We start from the raw sequence: 12,182 nt of genomic DNA, 5'->3' as shown, positions 1-12,182 counted from the left end.
ACTGCATCATGGGGTGTGGCGCTGCCGGTACCTGTGCGGGAGGACGAAAGTCCGAGTCTTCAGGTCCTTGGTACTTCCAGTCTTGCTCTATGGATGTGAGAATTGGATTCTGACCAAGGATCTGAGACGGAGACTTAATTCCTTTGGTACCAGCTCTCTTCGGAGAATCCTTGGCTATCGCTGGTCGGATATTGTGTCCAACGAGCGGTTGCTGAGAGAGACTCGGATGAGATTTGTTACCTGCATAGCCCGTGAGCGTCAGTTGCGGCTGTATGGACATGTGGCTCGTTTTCCTGACGCTGATCATGCTCACCAGATTCTCTCAGTGGGGGAGTCTCATGAGTGGAGGATGCCAGTGGGCTGACCATCTCAAGGAGATGGGGATGGGCCTGGCATCTGCCTGGGGGATGGCCAGATGGAGGCCCCTGGAGTACCAGGGGAAAGTGGACACAGCGACGCGCTGTTCTGGCACATGCTCCCATACCTCACCTGATTAAGGAAGACAGGGATGGCGGTTTTGGGTGCAGAGGTAGGGTAGAACGAGAGAGGAGTGTTTGAGGGTGGGAGAGTTGTTGACAGTGTGTAGGAGATTGCAGAAAATATCGGGGAGAGGGTTGGATGGGGAGGAGGACAAAGGGATATCTGGTGAAGGGATGAGTTGCAGTGAGGAGCAATAAAAGAGGGGGCAAAGGGAGGGAGGGGTGAGGGGGAGAATTGAGGGAGAAAGGTGAGGGAAGCTTGGAGAGGGAAGAGGGTGAAATTTGCTTTGAAGAGGGAGGAGGTGGCTGGTTTGAGATAGGAGATGACAAGAGTATAATGCACAGCCATGGCAGAGGAGGGAGAGGAGAAGGATGATGTCGTGGTATTGTGAAGAATTTGTCGTGGTATTGTGAAGAAGGGAGTGGGCAGGGGGAGGCGTAAGATATGAGGAGTTGGGAAGAGGGGGAGAGGCAACTTTGAGAAGGGGGATATTAGAAAGGGAGGGTGAGGGGGGAAGAAAGGTGTGGGGTGGAGTTTTTGAGAAGGGGTAGGGGGAGAGGATGGTTATTGCCTTGATGGGGGAGGGGGGGAAATCGGAAGAAGTTGCACTGAAGTGGGGGGGGGGGGGAAACGATTGGAAGACTAATGGGATTTTCAAAATTTGTTGGTCAGAGATTCATTTAAATACATTGGAGGATGGATGGAGTTTAAAAGAATGGAGATAATGAAGGAAGAAAGGATTGTAACAGATGGGATTTTTTTTGACACCGGATGAAAGAAAGGTCGAAAGTAACTTGGGTTTTTGAAGAAAGAGCATGGCAGAGAGAGAAGTTGAAACATTTTAAGAAACCATTTGTGTTGAAGATTAGGGAAGAGGGGTGCAGAGTCAAGGAGGAATTTGAAGAAGAAAAAATCGTGAAGGTGTGTGCAAAACGTTCATGATCAAAGTGGGACTGGAAATGTGGAAAGGGAAGAAAAAGGAAGAGTCCGTACAGGAAGTCACGTGGTTCCGGGAGGGAAAGGTTGGAGAAGGGAAAAGGCAAACACGATATGCAAAGACGACAAATATTCACCAATGAGCACAAGTTTTAATTCAAGACTTAACCAGAAACACAGAGATAACAGTAAAAATGACTGGAAAACTTATCTTTGAGAAAGTTGGCAGAGACCCTGCAGAGGAACCGCAAACGTGGCTCAAGGTCCAGAAGTTGAAAGTTGAGTCTTTTCCAGTCTTTGTCTGAAATCAGACACATAATACAGCAGATTTAACTGTTAGCTCTCATTGAGCCACTGCTCCTTTTTTTTTTTTTTTTTAAAGCTTCAATAGTCCTGCACAGTGTGTCCAAACACCAGTAAAAAGGGACTGACTCCCTGCCAGCAAACGACAAAAAGTGCACACCTTCATCCTGATCTTTGTCACACTCAAAGCAGTCAGTTCTCATCATGTCTTTTAAAGTCTGGTGGAACCTTTCCAAAGCACCTTGCAACTCTGGATGGTATGCACTCCATTTAACCTGTTTTACCCCCAACTAGTGCAAAACTTGTTGGAAATGGTTTAACATGTAATTTAATTCCTGATCAGACTGTATGACCTTAGGTAGGCCAACAAGAGTCAGGAACTTAACTAATGCCTTGGCAATGGTCTGGGGCGCAATTTTTCTGAGGGGTATCGCTTCTGGGAACCTCACGTGTGTGTGTGTGCGCGCGCGCGCGCGCACACACACACACAATAGTCAACATGCACTGATTACCTGCTATAGTCTTTGATAAGGGACCTACACAATCAATGATAACCCAACTGAAGGGTTCATCAAAAGGTGGAATTTGTTTTTAGGGTACCAAAGGAATCTTTTGATTTGATTTCCCCACCATCTGGCATGAGTGACAGGATTTACAAAACTGCAACATCATGTTGCAAATCCGGGCAAAATATATCTCTTTTATCACGTTTTGTTCACCCCAAGGTGACCTGCCAACGGTGTCTTGTGTGCAAAGTTCAAGATCTCATTCAGTTGCAGTTGTGGAACCACAATTTGATAATGTATTTTACATTCATCATCTACTGGTACATCATGTGGTCTCCTTCCTGGAAACCAAAGACCCTGTCTTGAAGGCACAAACTGAGACTTATCAAAGAGTCTCCCCCGTCCCTCAGCACATTCCAAAGAGTTTCATCTTTTTTTCTGCCTGTAAGCCCCTGGGACCAGTTCATAAGCTTTAAGAATTGCCCTTTGTACCTCATTATACTGTGCACACTGATCAATAGGTAAAGCAGAGTATTAATCTTTGGCTTTCCCTGCAAAAAACACTTCGCAATAGCATAGTCCAACACTCTTTAGGGTAAGCCATTGCAAAGTTTGTGCCTGTGCCACTTTCTCAAAGTGAAGGAAGTACTTCTGTCTCTCTGGAACGAGTCTCACATGTCTGGTAATGTCCCAATACTTTTACCGGTCGACAGAGATTGGGGAAGATGTGGTCTTAATTTTCCTCCATCACCTAAGGTGAAGGAGGTTATGTTTTCACCCCTTTCTGTCTATTTGTCTGTGTACAGGATATCTCAAAAAGTTGTCAATGGATCTGGATGAAATTTTGTGGACAGGTTCGGGGTGCGACAATGACAAAGTGATTATATTTTGCTGAAGATCCGTATCCGATTACGACAATTTTTTAAGTGATTCTTCACCATTGACAGATCGGACTAAAATGATATACAGCACGATATCTCAAGGATGTGGACGGATTCGGACGAAACTTGGTGGACAAGTTGGGTGTGGCAAGAACGAATTGATTCGATTTTGGCGAAGATCCGGATGCGAGAATTGTTTAATTTCTTGAGTGATTCTTCACCATTGAGAGATTTCAGCCAAAAACCATACATAGCCTGATATTTCAAAAATGTATTGATTGGGCCCGATTATGTTCTCGTGGATCAGGCATTACATGGCGGAAGTATGCGTTCTCCCAAGTGCCCTTCTAGTTCCACTCTGTATTTCTAATTCCCTTCATTTAATCTGTCCTTGAATTTCCAATTCTTTCATCTCTAGTTCTTTAAGGCTTTCTTTCAAAAATCTCCAGTTATTTTAGCTTGTATTCCCTTTCTTGCTCGCCATTTCTGTTTCTTTGAACTGCAATTCCAACTTTCGCAACTCCACATTTTCACTCTTTTCATCCTTTAATGATTGGTATGCCAATTCCTGCAAATTGTTCTCCTCAACCAAATAGTTTACCACCAACGCCAGGATTTCCACTTTCTTTCGGGTTTGTCTAACTTCTAAGTCAATGCGTAGTCAACTCCAAAAGCTCAGATTTCTTTCATTTATACAGTTGTCCCATAATCTATTACCTCAATAAATTATTTTGCAATAACTGCTATTCTGGTCATCTGTCGGTTTCACCTGGTTATCTTTCAATCACTTTCATATTATAAGTGGCAATTTGGTTTCATATCATACAAGCCCCCAATTTCTGTTCCGTGTCCACCTCGAGGCACAAAAGTGAGTGCACCCGTTACCCGGAGGATGTCACGGTAGAAAAATAAATGAGGACACTAATGTGCCCTGTTGTTTTACGGGTGAAGCCAGCATTCGACAAGAGACAGAAGGATAATTTTATAAGTAATATTTATTTATCCCTACTGTCTACCTTAAAAACAATAACACTAATTAAAAGCAACCCTTACTGACTTTCCAAAGAATCCACAAATTTATAAAGTACATACGTCACAGATATCAATACAGCTTTGAGTCAACTCAACTTTCGAGGTGGCAACTTATCTCAGGAAACCAGTTTGTAAAATAAACCCCAGCAGGTTATAAATGGGTGAAGAGTCAGCTGTGAGCATGTTCAAAAGGATCTTGTCCAGTGGGTGGGCACATGATAAATCCAACAGGCCAGTCACAAAGCAAAAGTCCTCAGAGGGTGGAAACCTTGTAACATCGGAGCAGGGAGAAGAACCCGAGCCCAAAGGTCATGCTGCCGCAGAGAGGTTGAAGTTGGGAGCTCCACACTGTGAAAGACAATACTTACTGGAAGCAGGTGAGAAGAGAGTGAAGGAACAGGCAGGCTGCCATCTCTACAACCAGCGAGGAGATGCCTGCTTTGAAGTCGTCTTTGAGACAATAGCAGGGCATCAGATTTGATGAGTGCCCATCAGATTTGATGAGACCAGTAGATTATAGTGACCATCTTCCAGCAGGGTAAAGTTGGTTCATTGTAATCAGGGAAGGGGGTCGCTGAACTATTTCAGGTTTACGTGCAGTGGACCCCCGATTCCTCCTTTTCTATTTTAATCGGTTTTAAAATGAATTTCCTCACTTGAAATTCAGCACAGCAGCCGTTCCTTCTCCGTCAACATTTTCTCTCTCTCCGACTTTACGCGAACTGCCGGTGCATTTTATATCTTTCACCAACTGCCCGTCTCTTTCACCTTCGATTTGTTGGGGTTTCTCGAGGCCCCAGCGGTGCTATCTTTTATCTTGTTTTGTTGCCATTGCTGTGGTGCAATGGCTATACTTTTTTTGAAAGGAGTGTTTTTTTATGGCCAAATTTCAAGCTGATCACGAATCCGTTGAACTTTTTGACATAGGATGATGTCTTCGGTTGGTAAAATGCAAAAATTCAAAATGGCCACCAAATTTACCCACTTTTTCAGGTAAAATTTGATAATTATGGCTTACTAGGGCATGTAATATTAGGGTTGGGCACACATCGACTTTTTCTCTGTTGTCACGTTGAAAGGAGTGTTTTTTTATGGCCATTTTTCACGCTGATCACGAATCCGTTGAAATTTTTGACCTAGAATGATGTCTTACTAAGACACTATCATATTATGAACAGATTTGGATATTGGGCCATCTCAAATTTTTTGATGGCAGTGGAAAATGGCTACCACAGCCATAAGCGGCTGAATTTGAGATGGCCCAATATCCAAATCTGTTCATAATATGATAGGCTACTAGTCTGCCAAATTTGGTGCTTTCCTCACAAAATGCACAATTGTTATGCTATATTTAGCTAAGTTGCCCCACTATTACACTGGGAATCAGACATCTAACTTTCTGGTGGCAAGCTTGTGGGAAAACCGATTCAAACATACCCTCTTACAGGCACTGCAGAAACAGGAATGCAACTTGTAAGACAGAAATAACTCCCCGAAAGGTAAGAAAGGTCATGGGTTAGGATGGGGGATGACACGAGATGGTTGTGCACTTCTTCTTTGTTTGTATGCAGCACAAGGCTGTGGGGTAGCATCATTGGCTGAGGTCGTGAGTGTGTTGCTGATGGAGTGCCCTCAGCTGATTAGAGCAAAAAATAAAATAAAAAAAACACAACTTGGATGTCAAGTTAGATGAATAACTGAAATTAAAAGAAAAAATTTGTTTCAATTTTTTTTTTTTTTTTTTTTTTTTAAATCTCTTCACAAATCAGTGACCAGTGACCACAGCACACAAATAAGTTAAAAAAGAAAAGAAAACAACCCCACTTTCGATTCCTACCAACCTGTTTTTTTTGTCACCTTCAACTTGTCATTGTCTGTACATGGAAGGTCTGACAGCACCTTCTTCTGTTCTACATCATGATTTTGATTATCGTCGTAATCTGGGGAATCTTGATCAGAAAATTATTTGTCGAATTCACTTTCTGACGAGTCTGAAGCGAGTTGTGGGGTATGCTGGATAATGCTGATCACAGCATTATCCATCGCATGCTGACAATCTTTCCCTCGATTACGTCGTGGCAGTTTTATTCAGGCGTATTCAGGCGTATCCAGCGTATTCAGGCGCTTCTCGGAGTGTGACACCTACGACGCAGCGATCGACGTGCTGCGGGCGCTCTACGTGAAGCGCAAGAACGAGGTGTACATACGACATCTTCTCAACACACGCAGGCAAGCAGCCGGGGAGACAATCGATCAGTTCCTGCAAGCTCTGAGGCAGTTGGGCAAAGACTGCAATTTCCGGGCTGTAACCGCCGAGGAACATCGAGATGAAGCGACCCGAGAGGCGTTCATCCAGGGGCTCAGGCGTTCATCCAGGCGTTCATCCAGGTTCGGCAACGCTATTATTGGAAAAAGTGCAACCCACTCTTGAAATGGTAGCTGACCAGGCCCGAGCTATGGATACGGCTCAGCAGCAATCTGAATCATATGGGACACCGGTGTTGCTAATGAACGCTGCTACGGCGGAAACTCAAAGAACCCCCCGGGACACCTCCGACACTGAGGATGAAGATAAACCCGAGGAATCGGATACCCAGACCTCGTCAAACTCCTCAGCAACTACTTCGGTTGGTAAATGTTTCTTTTGTGGGTATAAAGACACCTCCGTAACAAATGCCCCGCCAGGGATGCCACATGCATGAATTGTGACAAGAAAGGGCATTATGCCAGGGTATGCAAATCTACTCTTAGAAAAAATAAACCCACTTCTGCGGCCCTCTACTCACAACAGAAACTAACTGCAGCCTCACCGGGGAATCTATCCGAGGTTATCATCAACGTACGAATTAACGGGCATATGGCTGAGGCTCTGATTGATACCGGTAGCTCTGAAAGTTTCATCAACAGCTCGCTAGTGAAGGGCAGGAAATGGAAGATCCACCCGACAGACAATACGGTATGCATGGCCTCCACATCACTACAGTCCCACGTACGAGGGTACTGCAATGTTGAGTTGGACGTAAAATGCTACACGTATCGGGATGTAAGGGTAGTGGTGCTTCGTGATTTATGCGCAGATGTAATTCTGGGTCATAATGTCCTCAAGCAGCACGCGAGCGTCGAAATACCCTTTGGAGGAAGCAAACCTCGTCTAATTCTAAATGCTCTGACCACCGCAGAGGTATCGTCCCCCCTGCTGTTTGCTAACTTGTCGCCGGACTGTAAACCGATAGCGATCAAATCGCGACGATACACCGCCGCCGATATGAACTTCATCACTTCTGAGACCAAGCGATTACTGGAAGAAGGTATTATAGAACCGAGTGATTCGCCATGGCGCGCGCAGGTGTTGGTGACCACCAACCAGAACCATAAGAAACGAATGGTTGTTGATTACTCTCAAACGGTCAATCGCTTCACCCATCTCGATGCTTACCCTTTGCCGCGCATAGACGAGATGGTCGAACGTGTGGCCAATTATAAAACATTCAACACCATCGATTTGCGAAGCGCCTATCATCAAATTCCCATTCGAGAGGAAGACAAACCTTACACCGCGTTCCAGGCAGGTAGACGCCTCTATCAATTCAGGAGGATTCCGTTTGGTGTCACCAATGGAGTAGCTTGCTTCCAACGAGTTATGGACGACATCATCTCGGATGAAAACCTCAAAGACACTTTTGTTTACGTGGACAATGTCACGGTGTGCGGTAAGGATCGGGGGGAACATGATATGAATCTGGACAGATTCTTGAGCATTTCTAGAAAATATAATCTGACCCTCAACTACGACAAATGCATATTCTAGGCAAAGGCAATTGATCTTCTCAGCTACACAATAGCCGACGGCATGATTAAGCCCGATCCTGAACGATTGCGCCCACTTCGTGAGCTACCCCCACCTCATGACCTGTAGACATTGCGTCGAGTGATTGGAATGTTCACTTACTACGCTAGATGGATTCCCCAATACTCCGAGAAAATACATCCCCTGGTGCATTGCGAAAACTTCCCGCCAGATGCCGCTGTTGTGAAAGCTTTCCACAGCCTCAAAGATGATATCAGTAATTCCGTGGTATTATCGCTCGACAGCACGGTGCCGTTCGTGGTGTAAACGGACGCTTGCGATCGCGGCGACGCTTAATCAGTCTGGGCGACCCGTCGCGTTCTTCTCGAGAACTCTCTCTGGAAGAGAGCAGAGACACTCGGGCGAGAGAGAAGGAAGCGTATGCTATTGTCGAAACCCTACGTAAATGGAGACGTTATTTACTGGGCAACCACTTCACACTCGTCACGGACCAGCGATCCGTTGCCTTCATGTTTGATGGGAAAAATAACGGGAAAATTAAGAACGAGAAAATAATTAGATGGCGGATAGACCTATCCTGTTATAGTTATGACATTGTTTATCGGCCCGGGAGGGAAAACCCTGCTGCAGACACCTTCTCTCGGGTCTACTGTTCGGCAACAATCGGTCGGGCTTTGCAAGACCTCCATGAGTCTCTGTGCCACCCAGGGGTAACCAGAATGGCACATTTCGTGCGCAGACAAAACCTTCCCTATTCTATCGAAGATATTAAACAAACGAGTGCTTCATGCCCTGTTTGTGCTGAACTAAAACCCAGATTCTATGGCACTGCTTCTGACAGGTTGATCAAGGCCACTTCTCCCTTTGAGAGACTAAATATCGACTTCAAAGGACCCCTGCCGACCGAGACAGACAACAGATACATACTCACGGTTGTTGATGAATACTCAAGGTTCCCATTTGCATTCCCGTGCTCGGATATGACCTCGGGCACTGTCGTGAAATGTCTCTCTGACCTCTTTGCCATGTTTGGGAAACCTTCGTACATACATTCAGACAGAGGGCCGTGTTTCATGTCGGCCGGGCTAAAACAGTTCCTATATGAACACGGCATAGCAATTAGTCGAACGACGGGTTACAACTCACAGGGTAATGGGCAGGTGGAACGGTATAATGGAGTCATTTGGAAAGCCGTAACCCTGGCGCTGAAATCAAGAGGACTGGGCCCCAGGCAATGGGAGGTTACCCTTCTCGACGCCCTGAATTCCATACGCTCTTTGCTCTGTACGTCCATCAATGCTACTCCTCACGAACGAATGTTTACTCACCAACGACGATATACTGATGGCCAATCGGTGCCCAACTGGCTAACCTATCCGGGAACAGTGTTCATGAAGCGCCCGGTACGACAAAGCAAGTATGAACCAATGGTGGAGAAGGTCGAACTCATCGATGCTAATCCTGAGTATGCTCATGTTAGACTTCCTGATGGCAGGGAGACCACTGTGTCGGTTCGCCATTTGGTTCCCGCAGGTACTCCTCCTGCAGGTACTCCTCCATCTGGTACTCCTCCCTCTGACATTCCCTCCCCAGGTGTTTTCCCCCCCCCCCCAGGAACTCCACCCGAGAATGGTGACGACGGAGCTACCGCATTCCACCCGAGAGCGATTGAGGAGTCATCCCCGGCACGAGTCGAGGCTCCCCAAGAGGATCGGAAGCCTCCCTCAAGTGAAACCACCATTTACTCCCGGAGAGGTCGACGGATAAAACCCCCTCGCCGACTCGATCTGTAAAGGGGATTATCGGCATCCCTCGATGGCACCTTACCATGCTCCTATGACTCAAAATAATCCTCACTGCTTGGAATGTATGCTTCTGTAGTTTAAATAGTTCGCGCTGCTTGAAATGTATACTCCTATAGCTTTGAATTAATCATGGTGCGCTAGTTGAGCCTCTAGTTACATTTTAAAGATGGGGGGAATGTGATGAAATAAAGGATGAGGTGACGCGCGATCACGTGTTGCGCAGCTCGTACACGGGACAGATAAAACCGAGATGCCGCGCGGTCGGTTGCATTGTCCCTGGGGCATTGTCATTTACGGCGGTGGTTCACTTGGTGCTCGTTGAATGGTGAGAATTGAGAGTATACCGGACTCTGTGCTTATGCTGGCTAATTGCTGATTTATTTTGCAGTGATCTACTGCACATGTATTCCTTGCTGCACATGTATTCCTTGCTGCACATGTATTCCTTTATGTCTCTGTAGAGTTGGCTTCAATCAAGTGAAATAAAGCCTTATACTCCGAAGGTTTTTCTCTCCCATTCACTTCAGTAATGTTGAGGTAATATTAATTTTTTTAGATGAGATCCTGTTCTCGGCGGTGTCGTTGTTGTTGTGAAGGTAATGTTGAGGTAATATTAATTTTTTTAGATGATATCCTGTTCGAGGCGGTGTAGTTGTTGTTGTGAAGGTCATGTTGAGGTAATATTACTTTTTTTAGATGAGATCTTGTTCTAGGCGGTGTCGTTGTTGTTGTGAAGGTAATGTTGAGGTAATATTATTTTTTTTTAGATGAGATCCTGTTCTAGGCGGTGTAGTTGTTGTTGTGAAGGTATAAATGTTGAGGTAATATTAATTTTTTTAGATGAGATCCTGTTCTCGGCAGTGTCGGTGTTGTTGTGAAGGTAATGTTGAGGTAATATTAATTTTTTTAGATGATATCCTGTTCTAGGCGGTGTAGTTGTTGTTGTGAAGGTCATGTTGAGGAATTTTTTTTTTCAGATGATATCCTGTTCTAGGCGGTGTAGTTGTTGTTGTGAAGGTCATGTTGAGGTAATATTAATTTTTTTAGATGAGATCCTGTTCTAGGCGGTGTCGTTGTTGTTGTGAAGGTAATGTTGAGGTAATATTTTTTTTTTTAGATGAGATCCTGTTCTAGGCGGTGTCGTTGTCGTTGTGAAGGTCATGTTGAGGAATTTTTTTTTTCAGATGATATCCTGTTCTAGGCGGTGTAGTTGTTGTTGTGAAGGTCATGTTGAGGTAATATTAATTTTTTTAGATGAGATCCTGTTCTAGGCGGTGTCGTTGTTGTTGTGAAGGTAATGTTGAGGTAATATTTATTTTTTCAGATGAGATCCTGTTCTAGGCGGTGTAGTTGTTGTGAAGGTAACGTTGAGGTCATATTAATTTTTTTAGATGAGATCCTGTTCTAGGCGGTGTAGTTGTTGTTGTGAAGGTAATGTTGAGGAAATTTATTTTTTTCAGATGAGATCCTGTTCTAGGTAGTGTAGTTGTTGTTGTGAAGGTAATGTTGAGGTAATATTAATTTTTTTAGATGAGATCCTGTTCTTGGCGGTGTAGTTGTTGTTGTGAAGGTAATGTTGAGGAAATTTATTTTTTTCAGATGAGATCCTGTTCTAGGCGGTGTAGTTGTTGTTGTGAAGGTCATGTTGAGGTAATATTTATTTTTTCATAGCAAAAAGACGGTTTAATTTGATATATGTAAGAAGAATTCTTCGTTCGCTTCTTGGCTTTGCCTATTCCATATTGTAATCAACATTTTACGAGTAATTATTCATGGAATAACTTCCAATGTATTAAAATAATTGTTTCGGCCATTGACTTTGCATTTGACGTTTTGGAATTTTCTCTTTCGTCGAAACGAACAACGCGGAAGTTAAAATTCAACCTGTTTGATTGGCGGGACATAGCTTCACATTGGTGAAGGGAAATTTAAAAAATAACTATCTGCTCTGAGGGCAGAAACTGAGGCGTTTTCTTCTCAGATGCGTCGTCAATTTCTGCCCTGCAGGCGCATTTGGTTTCTATAAGTTTCGTTTATACAAAACGTATTTCCGGTAGTGCACGTGGGAAGTTTCAACTCTGACCAAAAGGGAAAAAAAGGAATCCGTCTTCGGTATCATGGGCAGCGGGCGAGGAAAACGTCGTCCGAAACGGAAGGACCCGTCGGACCCGTCGGAATTGCAGGAACACAAAGATCGCCATGATCAGAGCATCGATGAACGGAGCAGAGGTGGACTTACCAAGGCAAGAACACACTGTTACTCTGCACTTGAACTGTTACCTCAACCCTGGGCTTGAGTTTTATTTTAAAAAAAAATGTTTTACTCCATTTCGCATTTAGTAATACTGGACTGTTCTTATTCTCAGGGGGAGGGGGTATATATATATATATATATATATATTTATATTTATATATATATATATATTTATAT

General features: G+C 44.4%; 1 protein-coding gene across 2 annotated transcripts in view; it reads left to right on the top strand.

The window, feature by feature from the left end:
* The first annotated feature begins 11,664 nt into the window (after positions 1-11,664).
* The window catches only part of LOC147015906 (uncharacterized), a 130,992-nt gene continuing 130,474 nt past the window's right edge, over positions 11,665-12,182 (top strand). The window contains exon 1 of one of the 2 annotated variants that reach the window (XM_085848514.1): positions 11,665-11,994. In XM_085848514.1, the coding sequence (XP_085704640.1) occupies positions 11,951-11,994 (44 nt within the window). In that variant the 5' untranslated portion in view covers positions 11,665-11,950. The remainder of the gene's footprint in view (positions 11,995-12,182) is intronic. The other variant, XM_085848513.1, reaches the window with a different exon arrangement.

Source organism: Eptatretus burgeri, chromosome 12 (genome assembly GCF_056783735.1).
Source record: "Eptatretus burgeri isolate ZD-2024b chromosome 12, Ebu_testis_v1, whole genome shotgun sequence".
Lineage (NCBI taxonomy): Eukaryota > Metazoa > Chordata > Myxini > Myxiniformes > Myxinidae > Eptatretus > Eptatretus burgeri.
The sequence above is the reverse complement of the archived record's forward strand: the minus strand, read 5'-3'. Positions and strand labels throughout refer to the sequence as shown.